The sequence below is a fragment of the Enhydra lutris genome, unplaced genomic scaffold, assembly GCF_002288905.1.
Source record: "Enhydra lutris kenyoni isolate GAN:26980312 unplaced genomic scaffold, ASM228890v2 scaffoldscaffold10, whole genome shotgun sequence".
In the NCBI taxonomy this organism is placed as follows: domain Eukaryota; kingdom Metazoa; phylum Chordata; class Mammalia; order Carnivora; family Mustelidae; genus Enhydra; species Enhydra lutris.
Window position 1 is genome coordinate 10,659,902 of NW_019154094.1, and position 20,443 is coordinate 10,680,344.

The 20,443-nt window shown below is 56.6% G+C and overlaps 1 protein-coding gene across 2 annotated transcripts in view; it reads right to left on the minus strand.

Moving 5' to 3' along the window:
- Positions 1-2,413: 2,413 nt before the first annotated feature.
- Positions 2,414-20,443, minus strand: part of LOC111144041 (store-operated calcium entry regulator STIMATE) — a 56,239-nt gene continuing 38,209 nt past the window's right edge. The window contains exons 4-10 of one of the 2 annotated variants that reach the window (XM_022498116.1): positions 18,484-18,605; positions 13,868-13,980; positions 12,300-12,377; positions 11,433-11,582; positions 9,494-9,604; positions 2,777-2,909; positions 2,518-2,624 (exon numbers count right to left, since the gene is read on the minus strand). In XM_022498116.1, coding sequence (XP_022353824.1) covers positions 2,518-2,624; positions 2,777-2,909; positions 9,494-9,604; positions 11,433-11,582; positions 12,300-12,377; positions 13,868-13,980; positions 18,484-18,605 — 814 coding nt within the window. Of the gene's footprint in view, positions 2,625-2,776; positions 2,910-3,995; positions 4,139-9,493; positions 9,605-11,432; positions 11,583-12,299; positions 12,378-13,867; positions 13,981-18,483; positions 18,606-20,443 lie in introns of those variants that run through there. The other variant, XM_022498117.1, reaches the window with a different exon arrangement.

The following is a 20,443-nucleotide window of genomic DNA, read 5'->3' on the forward strand; positions in this document are numbered from 1 at the left end:
CAGGTGGCTTCTGAACTTGAGAGGATGTGGGGAGTGAATTAGTAATATGCTCGCTGTCCCGCCCCTCCGGGGGCGGCTTCTGGGAAGTTGGGATCTCCAAGCCAAAAACGGCAGTAGCCTCGGCTAAGCAAACTGAATGTCCTGTGGACCTTGGCTGGGGACAGGAACACGTACCAAGGAGAGGCAGGCTCAGGTGGGAACTGGGTATGGCACTCCTTCTGAAAGATCCAGAATCATCCCAGGCCACTACCAAACCCTCGCGCCAACCCTTTCACCAGCAGGCTTCCTAGATCTGGGAGATACAACAATGAACCAGCCTGCTCTCCATATGCCCAGCCTGGGAGAAACGGATGGCCCAGAATGGGGGGGCTAGGGAATGGCTCCCCAGAGGAAGGCAGCCTGGAGGTCAGCTCCGTGTGACTGGGCGGTGCGGGGGCCCTTAAGGTACTGAGAAGGCACTGGGGTGTCTGACCGGGGGCAAGATCTGCTGGGGCCAGGGCAGGACGGAGACCTCTCATTTCTGGGGTGAGAGGGGCTGGGCCCAGGAGTCCCCTTCTCTGCCCTTAGGTCCCAGGCTGCTGTCGGGCCCCATTAATCTACCTAGGGCTCTTGGTTCAACTCCAGCAAGGCCCTCAGAATGAGACCCACACTTTGCCAATACAAATTGAGAGCCATAAATACTCCTGCACTTTGTGGCCCAGAGGTCTCCCTCCAGGGAATTTATTGAGAGGAAAGCAAGGAACAGACCCCTTGCGGGGCGGCCGTGGGGGTCAGTCATGCCGAGGGAGCCCACAGGTCACAGCTTGCGTGAGAATGCCGAGCCATCCGCACACCCAGGCGGTGCCGCTGTCCTGAGCCCAGACCGGTGGGAATGTACCGGAGGGCCTGGGGTAGGATTACCGGTAACTTTTTTCCATTTTCCTTTAATAAACTTGAAATGCTTTTGTAACGAATAGCAATGAAGTGAATAAATATTGAGTGTCGGGATACAGCTGGTGCTGGTGTCCCTGGTGGTTCTGGGAAAGCCCAGCTCCTGAGTCTGGCCACGGGTCAGGCAGGTTGCTTCCGCAGTACGGCCAGGTGCCAAACCCTGGGTTGGGGGAGGAGGACGGCTTGGTGACACTGGTTGGGGTGCGGGGGTGGGGTGGAGTGGAGCAGCCATGCTGGGGCCCACGCAAGGTTCTGAGGTGGTGACCGGCCTCCAGGGGGTCCCCTCGACCAGGGCCGGCAGCATCCAGCCCTGGAGAAAGGGCAGAAGGGACTCCAGCGCTGTGTCTCGGGCTGCTTCCCCTTCCTTAGCACACCTGCAGCCTCTCTGTGCACATCTGTGCTGCTGGCCCTTTGGCTCTGAATATGGCTGGGGTCATATGGGGCTTCACACCCCTCTGGCAATCTGAAAGGAGCCTCCCCATGGAGCACAGTGGGCAGGCCCAGGCCCTGTCTCCCAGGAGGTCTGCTCCTTGGGTCACACAGCACAGGCCCAGCCTAGAAACAGCTATTTAAGGAGGCTGGGCTGGCTGGGAACATGGGAAAGGCTCCGAGCAGCCAGGCGGACCTGCCCAGGGGACCGGCCGGCTTCCCTGCAGGCAGCAGCCTGGAGTCAGGTGCCGCAAGGCCCGGCTCTGCCGGTCCAGCCCGGGGCCGCCTGTGGTTTTGCCGTCACGGAGGATGGGCCTCAGCAGTCCCCAGATCTGACAGCTCTGTGCACACAGGGGACACTGAGGCCCTGTGAGCCAAGGGCCTGGAATTCCCATGTTGTAGGCAGAGCTGTGGGAGTGGCAATGGGGAGGCTCACCCCGAGTGTGGGAGAATAGCTCAGGAGGTGGACGACCACTGGCCAGAGAGTGGCCTCGATCTGGCTTTGCCTTTGAGGGGTATGAGCTGGCAAGGGGGCAGTGCAAACAGGGGTGCCGGGGGAAGGGGCTTTGAGGTCCCTGGCCTAGCAGAGCCTTGGAGTCCTTGGAAGTATCTCGATGGTTTCTGTGGAAGGCAAGGGGAAGGGGTAAGCCTTGGGCCCCCGCCTGCTTCATTCACTCCAAGCAGTGTTCCTGTGGTCCTTGTCAGACAGGAGGGGAAACCGAGGCTCAGAAAGGGAGAGGCTGGTTTGAAGTCACACAGGAGCTCAGCACCAGGTCTCCACTCCAAGGCTTTTTCTAGTGTGTGGCAGTAGCCATAGTAGCACCTGCCTTAACCTCTGGAAGCTCCCAAAAGCCCACGAAGGGTACAGAACATGCCCCCCACCCTACCCCGCCTGCCCCTCCCCTACACTTGGTGGCCGTGGCCAGTGACCAACTATCAGCCTCCAAATGCCGGGGCCACATGGGCATGCGCTTTATTGGTGCTCCCTGGGCACTGGTGCAGAGTGGCGGGCTCCCTGGGCCGCGGGGTCAGCGCTGTGAGGGGCAGGTGGCCATCCCACAGGCAGCAGGTGAGAAGGTGCATTCTGGCATAAAAAGGTTTTGGGGAAATTCTCCTGTGTGGGGAGTTGGCAGCAGTGAGAGGAATGGTGCACACATCTTAGCCGAAGACACTCTTGGCAGGTCCAGCTTTGGGCTTCTCGAAGACGGTCTCGGTGCCGGTTCGGCTGCCACTGAACACGGACGGGGCGGTGGAGCCGGCTAGTTCTGTGGGGGGGATGAGGAGGTGTGGGAGGGACATTCGTGGGGGGGTGCCCCCCTGAGTTCAGGAAACGACCCTGGGACCCCTCACCCCATCCCTCCCCTCCACTGACAGCCATCCACACCCCCCCACCCCCGTGGCCCGGGAGGACACTCACCACACTCCCGCATGACCTGGTAGGTCTTGGACTTGATCTCCTGGTTCTTGGCTAGGTTCCCACGGGCCCCCTTCAGATCTTCCTCCTTCACCGGGGGGCGCTTCTTCTTGATGGGGGCCTCCTGTGCACCAGCCTTGGAGAAGCCAGAGTCTTACACCCCCAGGCCTTGAGGCTGAAAGCCCCTTCCCACCTCTGTGCCTTGGCCCTGAAATCCCTCTTCACTGGTCACCTGATCACCGAGCTCAAGCCAGTTGAAGGCTCCAGTCCTCTTGCAGGCAGCCTTCCCAGCTGTATTCCACCCCCACCCCAAGTGTGTCCTTCTCCCACAGACTGGGAGCTTAAGGACTGTGGGTGCTGTGGCCTCACACTGTCCGCCTGCCTGGACAGGTGCTCAGGCCTGGACACAAAGGGCAAATGGGATAGGCACTGGTTTCTAGGTGGAGTTTCAAGGGGTGAATTCTAAGACCTGCTCACTGGGTGCAAGGGCTCCCTTAGGGATTGCCTTCCTCTCCCCCTAACTACTTGCCTTTACCTTGAGAGTTCTGAGGGTGCGAATAGAGAATCAGATGCCCATGAGGTCAGTCTGAAGTGAGTCCCTACCCATGGAGCAGGCAGCAAGGAGGACCCTCCACTTAGCCTGCCACTCTGTCCCTCCAGTACTAGGGATATTCAGATTGTGCTTATCCTGTCAACCCCAGGCGCCCACAAGTCTGACAGCTCACTCCTTTCTAAGCCCTGGGGACAGGTGCAGGGAATCCCTGGTCCCTGAGTCTGGGCTGGGCTCCTGGGGCAACACGCTGGCCCCCTTACCCCCCCCCCCACGCAGAGATCAGTCCTACTGGGGAGATGCCCAGACAGAATTGTGTGCCTACAGATCCAGCGTCACGTGTATGCACACATGCACACACACACACACGGCTACGAACGAGTCACACAGTCAGTTTCTTCACACACAAAAGCATACACAGAGACTTGAAGTATCCTATGTGTCGTCTCTACCCTCTGGGCCAACCAGGCAATACCACCGAACCCGAGATAAATAGGGGTTTGTCGGCAAGCTGGGGTCCGGGGTTGCCCTCGCTGGGCCTTGGCCTTTCAGGGGCTGCGGAGATTCCTGTTTACACCTGGATTCAGCTCAGGACACATCTGTCAGAGATGACAGGGTCCAGGTTCCCAGCCCTGCCCGGACACCAGCACAGCCTGTGACGGGCCCTCCTACCTGGGACATGGTGCGTCCTGTGCGAGAGCTGCTGCAAAGGTGCTCGTCCGGCAGAGGCAGAAACCGCTGGAAGATGGGAGCTGCGCCAGCCCTCTGGGGCTTATATATAGTTCCCCGGCCTGTCCCGGAAAGCCACTCCCCTCCTCAATGGGCTTCCCGATGATTCAGGTCCACGCAGCCTCTAGCTTCAGAGTTTATTCTTGGAGATGAGAGGGGCTGGCTGAGCACTGCTGCCTGGGGGCTGTGGCCCTGGTGAGAGCAGGTGGCTGGGGAGACCCTGTGCCCTTGGGAACAGCTGCTCTACGCCAGCAGGAGGGGCCGGGCCTGGCAGCGAGCAACGGGGCTATCGATGAACCCAGATCTTGGAACGTGTAAGCCGTCCGCCTGGGACCATCCATCCCCATGCAATGGGCGTCCCCAAGGGAAGTGAGGGCCCTGCGCCAGGCTGGGCCGCTCTGAGATTGGTTTTCCTTCAATTCCACCCCTCCCTGGATTCCAGAGGAGGGAGACTTGCCGTCCCTGGCCAGCAGGGCAGAAGCGTCCCGTGTCTGACACCCGGGAGCGTGTGCTCTTGGCACGCACAGCCCCCCATAGTTCACGGGGGAGCAGCTGTGGCTGAGGGAAGCCTGGGGAGCTGCTCCGTCTGTTTGCTGTAGTTCCTGTCCTCTGTCTGGCTCCCAAGGTAGGTTCAGCAAAGGGACCGAGCAGGGGGCAAGCGCCCAGGAAGGACCAGGAACAAATCCGTTTTCTGGTCAGGGCACTGGTGAGTGCAGGCAAAAAGGACACAGAGCCTCTGACTGTATGAGGTCACCCAAAGGTGCCTGTCCTGAGGACATTCAGGTTGCTGAAAGAGGGTGGGTGACATCCGAGCCCATTCCAGGCTCTGAGCTGTGGAGAGAGGGATGAGTCCAAGGTGTCCCCTGATGGTCACTTGGCTGCCAGTTCCTCATTGCCCATCCTTGGAGGGGAGACCCTCATGGTGCAGGACAGGACTCTGCACCTGGGGTGAGCATGGAGTAGAGGGGGTGGGGGTGTCAGCCACCCCTGAGCTCCTTGTCAGTTTGTGATGGGAGATTATTTTTGTCTTTGGAGGCTTCAAGCAGACGGAACCCCACCGGGCACTGACATTTGGTTATCCTGAATGCCACTCCACTGCGGTAATATCTCCAATCCCACTCCAAGCCCCAGCAGGCCAGTGTGAGGACTGCCAGCTCCATCTGAGACAAGTGCTGACACGAGGAATGCCTTCTGCCAGCCAGGGCCACGGACCCAGGCCTGCGAACAAGGCCACGCGGAACCAAGGGCAAGCCTGGCCTGGGAGGGCTTCGGCACCATCCCCACAGTGGGCTCTGTACAGGGAGGCACCTGCCTTCCAGCCCTGCAGCTCCAGGGACAAGGATGTGGGCTGTTCACTGCTCACAGCTCATCCCCCCAGCACCACTTGCTCCTCAGGGGGAGGCAAAGTTCCTTTTACTGGCATTAGTGGGGACATGGGAAAGGCTAGAGTATGTTTGGCTTTGTCCTTTGGCAGATTCTGGCTCCTGTGTCTGTCACCAGGTGATGTAGTTCATTCACACTTGGTTTCCTGGGGAGAGTTGTCGTTGTCCTTGTCTTCTTTTGAAAGATTATTTTATTTTACTTATTTGAGACCGGGAGAGAGAAACCACAAGTGGGGGGAGGCAGAGGGGGGAACGAGACTCCCTGCTGAGCAGGGAGCCCAACGCAGGGCTTGATCCCAATCCCAAGACCCCAAAATCACGACCTGAGCCGAAGGCAGAAGCTTAACCAACTGAGCCACCCGGGCACCCCTGGGGACAATCTTTTAACTCACTGGGGAAATTTTCTTGACCCCACTAAACTGTTTCAACTCCAAAGACCATACAACCAACAACCACAAGTGATGGTTTCTTTAAAAAACAAACAAACAAAAAAACTGTATTAAGATGTGAAACTTTATTGTAAACCATTTTACAATATAAGTACATCGTCTTCCCTTTCATTTCAAAAATGTGTTTCTGTGAATCTTAACACCACTGTTGAAACACCCCACCGGAAGGGCAGTGGAAATAGGCCATGGTTTGCTCACACAGTTCTGAGTTCTAATAAACATCATGAGAAAGAGAGACCAAATGAGACAGCTCACGCCCCCAGCCAGGAGCTCAAGGTACTGACGGCCATCGGACCGGAAGTCCCTCGCAGAGAGCGAAGTCCTTCAGAGCTGCCAGTGCTTCACAGGGGAGAACAGAGAGGTCTCCTCTCCTGGTCAGAAGTGTGTGCAACTTCTAAAAGCCAACCCTACAAGGTGGCTGCTTTGGCCAATGAGAAGTTCCAGAGCATCTATGTTGGCCTGGCCTGCTGCAAAAAGACCAGCACGTTGCTGTCTGGAGGGCAGAGTGGGCTCCTGGGCAGCCTTCCGATGGGGACTCTGGGCTGCAGCCTACAGGACTAGACTGCCTAGAATCTGAGCCCTTCTAGGTTTCCCTTTAAAGGCATGAGTGGTCAACATTCGCCTAGGACTCGCAGTTGCCAGGAAGGGGCATGAGTTAAAGCTTGAGGCAGGAGGCCACCAGCGTGCCTGAGCGCTAACTGATGGGCCACAGGCCTCTACCTTGAAGGTCTTCTGAACAGACCAAGAAGCCATTGCCCCCCAAGATCTCACCAACATCCCCCCGTTGCCACTGTCAACATCCCGCTGACAGCGAAAGGAAATAAGGCCAACAACAATTCCTTCCATTCAGACGCGATAGTTTCTACCTCACCAGGTTATTTCCATTAGGTACAAGAAACTCGTTCATGACCCTGACTTACAAGCTTCCATCAGGGGGGCCTTGGCCAAGGTCCACATCTACACTGATCAGATGGATAGCACACAGTATGCGGTTGGTGTCCCGTGGTTTCTCAAGCACTGTGACACTTGCCATGTGGCTGGGTAAAGAGCTGTACTGAGTAAGGCACCTCAGGGCAGATGGTAAGGAGACTCATCCCAGAGAAGGAGGACAGCTCAGGAGAACGTTCTGACCATGGCCCTCTGCATCTGGTCTCTTGCAACAATGCAACACAGAAAAACTCCCAGTGATTGCAGGAAACACTCCAGGGAATACAAACTCTGTGTGTGTGTATGCGTGTGCCTGCCCACGCACACACACACACACACACACACACACACACACACACACACACAGTGGAAGGGAAGGGACGGCTAAACTGGCGAGGCCACGCTGTCCAGTCCCACACACCACATGGCTCTCTATGATTAGAGACCCATCCCCTGGTCAGCTCTACGACAGTGGCTCAGAGACTAAAGCCCTTACTGAAATTCAGGATCCAAGGGAAAACCAGCCCTCACTAGCCACCACTTTGCTCCCCAAACCCCTGCCCTGCAGGCACTGGGATAGGCCTTAAGATGAGCAGATTGTCTGAGGCCTATACAAAGCCTACTTTCCACCTTCCAGAGACTGTGGTTCCCCCACCACTGTGCCTGGAGCTCAAGACTGAAAGCACTGCTGATTCGGAGCTCAGGAAGGTATGGGGACAGCGGCGGGCATGGGCTGTTCATACAAAATGAGATGGGGGGAAAAGTAGGGAGAGCCAGCAACGCCACGAGGGGCTGACACGTAGCAGGCACAATGTCAGTTCTGGCCTTCCCCAGCACCGATTCTCCAGAAGGGACAGTCCACTATGGCTGGGGGCGGGCGGGGGTGAAGAGCCGAAGTGAGGGCATAAGTGGTCATGGCCTCTTGTCTTACACGCAGCCTTGTCTCCCGCTGCAGACACATACACTCAGAGTGGCCAGCCAGGGCCGCGACAGGGCCCAGTTCCTTTCAGGCCTCTGGTTCCTGGGGGAAGGCAGGCCCAGAGCATAGTGGCCTGGCTCCCACACCACAATTCAGACCTAATCTACTTAAGGGCAGCACTTAAGTGCGTAGGTCTAAAAGGAAGGTTCTGGGCCAGGTGGCCTCCCTGTACTTGCCTCCCTTCTACCTTAAACCTTACTGGTGCAGTTTTCTGTTCCTCAACTTCTGTGGCTGCCTCAGGGCCATGACAGAACACTGGCTGCCCCACCATGCTGCTCCCACAGCAGGGCGAGTGCTCAGGCCAACCCGGACCACTGTGGTCAGCACCCTTCCAGAGCTGCGGAGGCCTGTGGCCATGCTGAGGAGTGAGGGCCACTCCCCAGGGAGGGGACCTGGGCCTTGAAGCATCTACCCTGCCTGCGGACGTGGACAGTGAGCTCCCACACCTCGACCCGCCCCCTCTCCAGCTGCCCTGCTGCTCTGAGGCCATGAGAAACAAGATCACTGGGTCAGGCAGGCGTTCCTCAGACCATTGTGCTCAACAGGGGGACAACACCAAGACGACAGACATAGGGCAGCCTGAGAGGAGGTTACTGGGGCTGGTCCAGCAGCTGGTTCCAAAGGCTCCACCTTGCACTGGGAGGCAAGGAGGCTCAGACTGATTTTTGAACTTCAGCTGTGGAGACCGAAGAGAGGCAGGGAACTCACAGGGGTGGCCTCTACGGTTTCAGTTCTCTGGACACAGACCTCTAGGCTCTTCTCTTGGTCACGTTTAACTCAGGCCTCTAACCTGCCAGCAGAAAGCCAAGCGGCTAGACCCACTCGTCCCCGGACAGGCCTTCGGATCAGCTGCCTCCCACTCAGCCGTGGCCTTTACAGACCCACTGGGTTCATTCCTTTCAGACAAGGGCTCCTCTCCCTTCCTGCTGGGACCACTGACCTCATCTCATCTCAGATTACCTAAAAATATCCCAAATAAAAAAACTCCCAACTTTTTCTTCCCACTAGTTCACATCCCCTGAAAGGCAGACAAACCCATTTCTTTGGGGGATTAAAAAGAGTTTTTAAATACAATAGTATGAAAATATAACTTAAAAATATAAAAGTCAACAGCATACGGAAGACTTAAAAATCTATGTTTTTGCCCATTAGTCCCATAGGAAATAAACACATACTCAAAAAACATTAACACTGTGACAGCTCATAAAACCGGCTTTAGAAATCAGTAGTTACAAAGCCATTTGGAGTAAGAAAGCATTGCGGTTCCAACTTGGTCAATGAGTGACCTTTAGCCCAAAATGTGTTACATCCTCACGCCCCCCGAGCCTTGGGGAAAGGCTCTACCCAGTCTGTGTGCGCATCAGTTTTCCTGCTCAATGCCACCCAGCCAGACACAGGACGGGGCTTCTGGGCCCCTCGCAACACTGTCGGGGACAATGACAGATACACAGAACGCCTCACTTGCATATTTGGTCAGTGTTTGTAGTGCAACTGAGTGGGGACCTCCGGCTGCCTGGAGCCCCTCAGCGCTGGCCCGGCCTCCCTCTGGCAAGTCACAGCAGTCTGGGAGCGGGCCGAGACGGCGAGAGGAGTGGAGGTAGAAGAGGAGGGGCAGAGAGGAGGGAAGGAAGGACACTGCGCAGCGACCACCTGCTGACCCGAGGGGGCCCCCATGCCTGACCCCAGCACAGGAGCGCGTCAGACCGGCAGCCCGAAGCGGTGCTTCTTTTTCTTCGCAGGCTTCAGGGGGGTCAGTCGGCGCAGGTCCTCCTCCGTGTCAGACTCCTCCATCTCGTCGTCAGCGGAGATCAGGATCTGGGGTGGGGGACAGGCACGACCTGAGTCACCACCGGCGGGGCCTTCTTCCTCTGCCCTCCCTGCACCCTGGCACTGGGGTCTCAGGTTTCTTTAGGGAAGGGTGACAGGGAGGTTCCTTTACAGAGTGGGACCACCCCAGATGTCGCTTACTCTTAGTGTAGTCATGGGCTCCTGAAGCCAGTACTGAGTGGACATGCCCACCCCTAGCTTCTCCAGCCAACCTCCAGCTGGGACGGAACCCCAGTCAGAGCAAACTCAGCAAGGACCCCCACCCTGAGATCATCCTGGTAAACAAGCCCAATCTGGACACAGAGCGTCCCAGGTCCTGGAAGGTACCCTACAGACAGCAAAAGCAAACTGAAAAGTCCCTTTCCAGAGGAGAAGAGAACCTCTGTGGAGCACACACAAGGCAGGCCACGTTCAGATCAGCTGCTTTGAACCAACTCTGCAACTTGTGCAGACGAACGGGAGCCCTGCGCTTTTCTCAGCGTCGGGAAGGACTTGGCCGTGGGGCAAGGGCACCCGGGCCAACACAGACCCTTCCTGCCCACCTGCCATGCTGCTTGCGGGCTCCTCAAGCCTCTGAGCACCGGGAAGCCCAGGGACAGTGCACCATGAGCTCCTTCTCTCCCAGGGAGGGGACAGCTGTTGTCACCTCTCCCCAGGCCACTCCCCTGGGGGGGTCCCTGGTTAGACCTCTCTGGCTTCCTGCCGCCCGTCCAGGCATGGCCGCATCATGAGGCACCTTGCCCGTCTGGCTGAGACCTTTGCCTGTACCTCATTCCGTATCACTCCGTCCTTCCCTACGGGACACACGCTGCTCTGGCCATGAGGGTTTCCACGTGACCCAGAGGCCACCCCACGTGACCACAACCCCTCCTGAGTGATTGCTTCTGCCTGTAGTGTTGCCACTCATCTAAACATTCATTACGACAGGATGGGCCCCGTCCCAGATCCTGGGGACAGCTAGAGAAGATATGGGCTTACCCTCTGTCCTGCTCCTCCAGCCAACTTTCCAAACTCCTCCCAGGAGGCCCCCGGGAATCAAACAGACCATTCCAAGGTCCTCACAGGGCTTTGTGAGCGTCTCAGTGTCAGAAGGATCACACCGTGTGAGAAGGACCTATTCAGACACTCACCTTCACCTCATCCAGTCTGAAGGTCTCTCAATGAAGACATTACCTCAGCCATTTCTGCCTCAGCCATTTCTGCCGCCCCACCCTCACTGCAGAGCTGCGCACACCGAGAAAGCTGATGAGGCCTCTCAGGAGACGGCCCTGGCCTCACCCCGTAGCATGCAGTGGGCAGGCCACCCAGGAGCATCACTCTGCCTCCATGCTTCTGTTGATGACCACCAGTCTCCCCGAAAGTCCAAACCTTTGAACTTAGGAAACCTGACAATAAGGGCAGGGGAGGTTCCCAGGAAGGTCTAGCTACCCCTACATTTTAGAAGTTTCTAGTGGGCTTAGCCAACACTTCTGCTGGTCTGTAGTGGTAGGCAGGGACTGAAACACCTTAAGGCTTGAAGGTCAACTATCAGGCCCATGAGAGTCCTTGCCAGCTTCCCTGGAACAAGGCAGCCTCCCTCTTCCCTGTCTTCCTCCACTGGCGGAGGTCCCGACTGTCAGAGATGAGCTCCCACCACCCCATCGGGCACTCCACCTCCCTGCCGTGGGAAGGCCAGGGGACGCAGGAATGGATCCCTCCCTGCTGGATGGAGCAGTCAGCCTCTTCTTTCTCCCCCTGGCCAGGGCTGGGAAGACCAGATGCAGCAGAGGCCAGAGACCCCATTGGGATGGGGTGTGGCATGAGGGCATGGCCCTACCTCAGACTCTGACTCTTCGTGGGACGCGGCCCTTCGATAGCGGACCTTGCTCCCGTTCCTCGAGTCCTGGTTGGCTCCCCTTTCTTCTAGTTTAGCTTTCGTCCTCCCCTTCCTCATGAGGAAATTGTCCACTACCCAAAACATCAAAGCCTGTGGGGAAGAAACGTGCATTTTACTCTGGGATAAGGCATCTGTCAAAGTACAGCAGATCCCCATTGCCAACCTTCCCACCTGCTCCTGATTACGATGTCCAGAACAAGGGGAAGAAAAGCCTCCTCCAGTCCCCCAGCTCTCTCACAAACTTACAAAGAGATTCCCACCCTCCACATCCTTTGCTTCTGCTTTCTTATTGGAGAACCAGCAAGAAAACCCTAGTCCTCTTTACCCTGAGTGCTGGTAACCGCTGGGGACTAGCCACTGGAGAGGTTTCCAGGTTCCTACTGTGGGCTGAGAGGCTGGCCTGCGCACTCTGCCACGACTGTCAGCCCCACGTGACTTTCTTGTTCCTTCCATTTTCTAACTTCTAGCCAGCATGCTTATGAGTCTCTCTTGGAGCTCTGGGGTCAGGGATGAGACGGGCTGGATTCCGAACATCCCGATCTACAAGCTGCTCGCTGTGCATGCGGAGGGCCTCCTCGGCGGGAAGTCCCCAGCAGGGAGGGCAAGACAAAGTTCTCAGGCCCTCCCTCTTGCACGGGGAGCCTAGAGGAGGGATCTGCCTGCTGAGGAAGCAATCCTGCCATTTCCAGGTGTGGGGTGGGGAGGGGCCTGGGGGCTGTAAGGGGCTTTCTCTGTCAGACTCGGAACTGTGAACAGGACACTGGAGGGCAGGGAGTACGTGGGGATAAAATGCAACATGGCACTGACATTGACAAAGAAGGGGACGATCAGCATGACGATGGCCAGTTTCAGGTCTGGGTTTTCAATGGGGTTCAACAGGGCCACCTGTAAAGAGAAGCAGACTCCGTGAGGTAGGGAGAGACCACATAGAAGGGGCCTGGGGGTAGCGGGGCAGCAGCACACATCATCCATGAGGCCCTGAGAAGGGTGGCTTGTCTCAGATGACACTCCCCTGGATCCCTGATGGGAACAGTGCCTCATGGTTAGGGCTGCATGGTCAGTCCCCAGGTGGGAATGCTGACAAGGGACAGATCCCCGGGAGGGGAGAACACCTGCAGCAGTTAGGGTTTTAGCCGCCTTCCTAGTGCCACGGACCTGGGAAGCGTAATGGGCTTACAACCACCAAGCAGGGCAGGGCCCACCCACCAGGCAGCACGGAGGGTAGCGGTGGTGGGGCTTCGGGGTGTTGGAGAGAATGAGGTCAGTGGATGCCCATTACAGATACTAGCAGTGAGGGACCAGACCATTTTCTAGCAGAAATCCCGCACCCCATCCACCTCCTGAAGGACAAAAGCTCTGAAAAGCCTTGGTTTATTTTCTTGAAAAATAAAATTCAGACACAAATAAAACCAAAGGAGGGGCACCTGGGTGGCTTAGTCAGTTATGCGTCAGACTTCAGCTCAGGTCATGATCTCAGGGCAGCAAGAAGCCTGCTTTTCCCTCTCCCTCTTGTGCTCCTGCTTTCTCTCAAATAAATCAGTAAAATCTTAAAACAAAACAAAACACACACACACACGACAACAACAACAAAAACAAAGGAAGGCCAAGTTCTGAGCTACTCGAAGACTCTTCAGCCGGTTCCATGCGGCCATGTGGAGGACTTGGGCAGTGCAGGGCCCAGCACTGGGGCCAGAGGGCAGGGCCGAGGGAACCCTGGGAACAGCCTGTGAGCAGCTGTTTCCTGCAGCCCCCAGAGTCTTGATTAAACCACTGGCCAAGAAAAGTGTGGAGGACATGTGCAAGTGGAGAGACACCTTCCCGATAGTTACAGTAGTGAGGCTTGTAGACTGTCTCAGCCAGGAAGCAGCCCAAGGGCAGGGACGCTCGTCCCCACTGGCCTTCTATATCGCAAAGCTTTTTTTTTTTTTTTTTTTTTTAAAGATCCTATTTATTTATTTGACAGACAGAGATCACAGGGAGGCAGAGAGGCAGGCAGAGAGAGAGAGAGGAAGGGAAGCAGGCTCCCCGCTGAGCAGAGCGCCCGATGCGGGGCTCGAACCCAGGACCCCGGGATCATGACCTGAGCCGAAGGCAGAAGCTTTAACCCACTGAGCCACCCGGGCGCCCCTGTATTGCAAAGCTTAATCGAGGGCAGGCACTTACACTATTCAAGCAGACGGATGCTAAGTGAAAAACCAAGGTCCTGCTCCCCACGGGCAAGCCAGACCGAGTTAGTGGAGGTGAGGGTGAGCGAGAAGGAAAAGAAAGAAAAGATTTGGTTTTCCAGTAAGGTTGGGGCATGTGGGTGGTAGGGGAACAAGTACTGTCTTGCTTGGCGGCCCAAGGAGCTGCTAAAGAATGGACAAGAAGCAAACCTTTTTCCACTGAAGTATGAGGAGAACGATGAAGACGACAGACTTTTCAAAAATCATGATCACGATGTAAAGAGCACACTGCCCAACCCAGGCTCCGCACTGCAGAGGGTCTCCTGCAGGGACAGCAGGTGCGCAGTCACACGGGGCCCGGACGCCAGGACCCAAGCCCATGTCCCCGCCCCATGCCCACAGCTCCTAGGAGCCCTCGGGCTCCCCAGCCCACCCCAGACCCTGGCTCTAAAGCCACTTCACAAGCCCCCGAAGCACCAGGAATCACTTCAGCCCCACCAGACACATGCAGGTGTTTTAGACAAAATCACAGAATTCCTAATTTGGAGATACCAGAGTGGGGTTTCTTTTAAGAGATTCTAGGATATAATTAAGGAGACTAAAGTTAGTAAGTGCTCACTGTCAGGGCTCAGAGAGCTGGCTCTTTCTGTCCACGGGCAGAGCTGTGTGAAGGAAGACTGCTATTATTATCTGTTGTTGATTTTTCCAGTGACTGTGGTGTTATCCATCCTTTCCTCCACCTGTGGACTGCCTGATGTTTGTGACTACAGAGGCAGCAAATCTCCCCTTTGCTGGTCTGCTGCCCCGAGCCAGTCGCCCCGGCTGCTCCTGCTGCCCTCAGCCCTGAAAGCAGAACTCGGACTGGAGGAATCCTGATTCTGTCTCTATGAGGTAGCCCAAAACAGCTGCACTGGGGACAGGGAAGGAAAGTGGAGGCAGAGAGGCAGGAGGGAGGGGCTGTGCGTGGGGCCGTGACAAAGGTCCATCTGTGACCCATCCGTCACTGTACTTGAGAAATGGAGAAAGGCAACAGTCCATGCTGGGGCACACGCAGGTCCTGGAGGGCCTCCAGAATGTTTCAGAAAAGACTAGAGGAAGCGTGGAGGACCAGCCCCAGGGACAGATCTATATCCTTGGGGACAGGCAGAACTCATGGGATGGGCCCCCAGGGAGCCACACATGCTAAAGTGGGAGACCTAGGGAAGAGCCAGGGGATGGTGGGAGGCAGCCGGAGCCGGCTCTGGACACTCTGCTGGGGTTGCCTGAGCACCACTGGCCAGAAGAGGGGTGGAGGGCAGCACTTCAGGGGAGGCAAAGGCCCCCGTCTAGGCTGTGAGGCGAGAACTTGCCCCAGAGAGAAGGCTCTGGTTCCACTGTGCGATGGGAGGTTTCTGCAGCCATCCCCGTCCAGGCACGGGTGCCGGAGCAGGCCCAGCCCGGCCAGAGCCTGCCATCGGGACGCTGTGGGAGCGCACATGAATGCCTTCGCACAGCTGTAATGGACACCACACCAGGCCATTCCCTTTTCTGGAAAACCTCGGGAGAAGGGTGCAGAAAGCATGCAGAGAGCCATCAGGGCTGCTGCTAAGCTTGCCCTACTTTCACTTCTGGTATTAGACACATCTGAGCCAAAAAACCACTTTAGAAGCACAATCCCTCCAGCTAGATTTTTAATGCAGTGCTGGAATCCCTTCAGTCAACTACGTGGCCTTACTGAGAAAAGTTCTCAGAAGTAACAAATCAAAATATTTGTCAAAAATCATTAAGATCAGAGACCAACAGAAAGCACTAGTAGGAAACATCTCTGAACAGGGACCAGCGCATTTCAAGTCAGCAGACTAAGGGGCCACACTTCATGTCAAAAGAAAATGTGCTCGTTCCATGTGCCCGTAAGCTTGCAGTGACTGACAGAGAGGGACAGACGCCCCGAACCCCGCATTGCCCCCACACTGTTAAGTGTCAGCGCCATAGCTCGGCCACGGTTGCGTCTTCATTTACATGCTTTAAAAGGACAGCTAAAAAACATGGTAAGAAAAGGGAAAGTCCTCTGTAAATGCATTCCCCTCACTCTCCTCCTCCTCCACGTCCAGACCACCAGGAGCCCCGGCTGGAATGAGCACATGTGCCGGTCTGCTTTGCTCCTTGGAGAGCCTCCCAGACGTTCCCCACTGTCTCACTGTTCAAGGACAGACATGCCAGGCATTATTGACATGTTCTGGACAATCTCAGGTAGACGGGTGTTGTGTTTGTTGAACAAATTCCTCAGGAGAAATCGCAGGGATAGGGCACAAACGGACAGAACCTGTCTGTCTCCCAAGGCTTCAGGAAGGGAGCATCAGGACAGGGCCAGACAGCAAAGCCCACAGACCACTGGTGCCCATGGGACACAGACCTGCCTTCAGAGCGTCTGCTGTGGGAAATACTGCCTGGTCATAAAACCGCAAGCACACCTATCACCTGGATTTTGTCTCCCCGCTCAGGGCTGTGTGACTTATTCCCCAAGTCCCATGTGCTTGTTGGTAAGTTCAGCCTCTCCTCTAAAGACAAAGGAAGCACCTAAAAAACAAAGCCCTCTTCTTCACTTAGCTGAGAAGAGAGCTATGGGGCCGACATGGAAATATTGCCTCAAGAAGACGGGCCAGTTAACAGGTGTGGCAGGTGAAATGTGGCCCCACAGACACATCCACACTTGAGTCCCAGGGACCGGGGACTATGGTAAGTCTCGTGGCCCAGGGCAAGTACGGCTGCTAACCAGCTGCCTCTTAAGATGGGACAGCATCCTGCAGTATCTGGGGGGCCTGGCGCACTCACACGGGCACTGGAACGAGATCTGGAAGGAGAGCAGGATACCATCGGAGAGGAGCCTTACCCGCTGCCTCAGGGGACAGGGGGCCACAAGCAGGGAGGGCGGTCAGCCTCTTAGGAGCGGCAGACTGCCAGGATATGGATGCCCCCTCTAGAGGCTCTAGAAGGAAGCAGTCCGGCCCACACCTTGACTTTAGCCAGGGCGACCCAGGTGGGATGCCTTACTACACAGTTGTAACGTGAGACACCTGCTGTCGGAAGCCACTAGTTTTGTGGAAATTTCTTGTAGCAGTGACAGGACACAAGAATACAGGTAGAAATAGAAATCAGGTTAAGAGGATGTGCACCGTCCTCCCTCAGCCCGGGGAGGGAGGACTCAGGATGGTCATCTGGAGACACCCTGGTTTGAAGGCTCTGGGAAGACGAGGGTGGGAATGGGTGGTGCTCTAGGACCGGACCTGCTCTCCCTCTGGCGGGTAGTCAGGGTTGTGGGGGCGGGGGGTGTCACTGAGTGGCATGTGACTGGTTGCGGTGGCTCTCCGCAGTGCTGGTCACTACAGCTGAGTCGAGAGCAGCCTTCCAGGATAGATCTCAACAGCAAGCAGTGAGCAGCTCTGATCTTGGAGGCAGTGGCAGATGAGACCATGCCCGCCCCCAGCTGTGCGCTGGCTTCCAGAGTCACTTAACTCCTCTGGGTACCTAGCCTATAAGTGAGGATGACGCTGTGGTCCACAGGTGTCCTCCAAGCAGAGGGATCATGACTCGGGGCTTCTCAGAAGACTTCCATTGAGCCACAGGAGCGTATGCCGTGTGTCACATGCTATCTTAAGTCCGTGACTCATCAGGCATCAAGTAACAGGGCTAAGAAAAGCCCTCCCCTGAGTTCATCTCCCCTCAATAGAGAAAAACAATGACTTAAGATTTCTAGAAATACCCAAGGTGCTCATATAGTCGGCCCCACGGATCGGCTCCCCTCTACTCGTTAATGCCTTATGAGGCTTCAGTCATCTAGAAGTGAGTGGCCCTGAAGCTGCGCCAGGAACTCCACAGAAGGGGTGACCAGGAAAGGAGAGTGGAGATCCAGAATTCCTTCCTTCTCGTCCTGTGTGTCCCTAGGTGGCTGAGGCCCCACTGATGCTGTTCTCACTGAGACCAGGAGCTCGTGATCCCAGACATCAGGGGCCAGGTGTGAAGGTGGGAGAGACCTGTCATTGCCCCTTAACTCCGGGGCCTGAGTGCCCAGGGTGTGGCAAGGCCTGAGGAAGGCATCTCACCACAGCCCCGTGGAGGCTACCGCCACGCTTCTCTGGGCAATGTATCTGTGCTCAGAGAGTGTGAGGGCAGCTTCCTAAGCAGGCCCTTGTCCTGGGTCTCTGAGGAGAGGGGAGGGGGTCAAAGATGAGCCAGCAGCCACAGGTCACCTGTTTTAAGGCTCACCTGTGAGTGAGGACGGACCTGGGGTTCCTGGTGACAGCATGCACCCAATGCTGGTGGGAGGCCAGCCTCCAGTTAGGAGACAGTAAGGTGACTTGGCCGTGGGGTGGGGATGGATAGTCCTGTAGCGAGATGGCCCAATGACAGGACAGGCAAAGACGCGCAGCAGAAGAGGGCCACCTCCCATTTCTCTAATGAGGTAGGCGGGTCCTGTGCGCTGGGTGAGAAGCCCAGCAGGGTGAGGTGGCCTCTGGCCTCACGGCCTGCAGGTGGGGCCACCGGTGCCCCCTGGTGGAAGAGGCCAGAGCTGGGCCCCTCCCCATGTCTAGGGTCTCCTGGCTCCTGCCACCGAGTGGCAGTGAAGTGTGCTCCTCCACACCTCATGTGTGGACATGAGTGTCTTGACACTAGCAGGGCGATGGTGTTCGGGCCCCAGAACCAGCCCCCTGACCAGAGGATACAGCCACCAGCTCCTGAAGCTTCCAATCCACCAGCCTGGAGAGCTGACTGGGGCGAGGAGGAGAGCGCCACCCCTGCCCCCCCGAAGGCCCCCTCTACACCCCCATCCAGTGTCCATGCCACATTACCATATTCGCCAAATCGCAAGGACTCCCACTGCTGCCACTCCACCAAGACGCTGACGGCGCGCACCCCCACGTAGATGAGCAGCATGCCCACGGTGGCGTCCAGGAGGAAGTTGATGAGGTACCTGGGAGGACAGCACACAGTAGCGCCATCAGGAAGCACCACCCAGGCAGCAAGGGCCCCTGAGCCCAGCCCTGGGTGCTTACCAAGACCGACTTCAAGCCTGAAGTCCCAGCACTTTGGCCTGTTCTGGGGGGGCCCATGCAAGTCTCCGGGGCTCACTTCCAGGAGCCCCAGCGAAGCCTCCCCATGATAGCATCAGACACTCATCGGGGTCAAAGAACTCGAGGGAGGAGTAGATAAGGGACAGAGAAACTTGAAAGACCCCTAACACTCCCACCAAGGAAAGACTTGACCCAGGACAGAGTGCCTAGAAACAGCAAGGACGTCAATAGGGAAAAAGAACTTAATTCATTAAAAGAAATCTGCACCTTGATGCTGTTCACATGCACGACCCTGAGCTAGTGCTACTGCTCCACGGCGGTTTAGGACGTGGCTTCTGGAGTTTTTTAGACCAAAGAGGGCAAGGCCACAGGACCCTCTCTCATCCCCATGTTTCAGAGCCTGCCATGGAGGCAAGTGTATTTCTAGAGAGAGCTTCACTCCCATGGAAAAGGCAGGCTGACAGAAGGAGAGTAGGGTCAGAAGAGCTCTCCCACCATGATCCTGTGTTCTTGTACAGTCTGTTTCCATGTGTCCGACACACACTTCCTCCCTCACTAAGGAGAGGCCCTCCTCAAGGGCCCTGTACCCGGATCTTGCCAGGCACCCTGACCACAGGTGCCAGCGCTCCAGACAAAGCAGGAGACAGGCAACCACTGGGTCAGGTACCGGCCCCCTGGGATGCCAAGTGGCTTGGAAAGCTCTCCAAGTAGTTCCAGATGCCACAGACCAACTGTGGTGCTTTCCCGTTGCTGAGGCCGGAGATATTTCATGCAGAGTCTGAGCCCCCACCTAGAGACCGAGGCTCTGGGGCTGGGCACACGCTGACTCTGGAGGGGGCTCACCACGGGGCCCAAGCGTGGCCAGAAAACCAGAAAGGCGGACCGCGTGTCTCCGCCTGCCTTTCCTCGTTAACATCACAAGGGGTCACTCTCAGACCAGAGACCAAGGCAGAGCAGCTGAGTCCAAGGCGACTTCTCCAGGCTCCCAGCTGGCCCCAGACTAAACTGCTCTCAGATGCTTACACCTAACTGGTTTCAAATGGTTCTCACATCTGAGGCTCACCCTGAAAGTCACAAGAACTCGTGACAGACATGTGTTGGTTCATTCATTCCCTCCCCAAACATTTACGCCTATTGGACGCCAGGCCCTGTGACGAAAGACGGAATGCTCCCTACAGTCTACCCAACACATATGAGGCCGGGGGACAGGCTGGCTTCAGATCCCAGCTCCATCACTATTCGTCCGTGTGAATTTAAGTTCCGTGCTCTCTCTGTGCCTCAGTTCCTCAGGCTGTAAAACAAGGATAACCAAAGTATCTAAACTGTAGGGCTGTTATCGGCATCAAATGACTCAGTAAGTGTGAACAATGCCTGCCATGTAGTAGGCGCTAGACCAATGTGTGGTTTGAATCCTGGCCCCTCAGAGTCCCAGAACCCTGGATGTCACAAATGCTTAACTTCCTTCCAAAGTATCTGGACGGAGCAAGGAGCAGAGCGCCCAGCCCACGGGACCCCTGCACCCACAGGGGCAGCTCGTCCCCCTCTGTACGTTTCTGGTCTCCCGGAGCTGAAGCTGGCCTCCCTTCCGGTCTGCAGCTTCCCAAGATGCCTCAAGGCCCGCCCGGCCCAGCCTATCCCCAACTTGTGAAAAGTCACAGGGCAGAGCCAGGATGGCAGGACCTGGAACAGATCCCAGGGCCTGGGCACCTTCCAGTGCCCAAACACTGCCTGCTGCTGG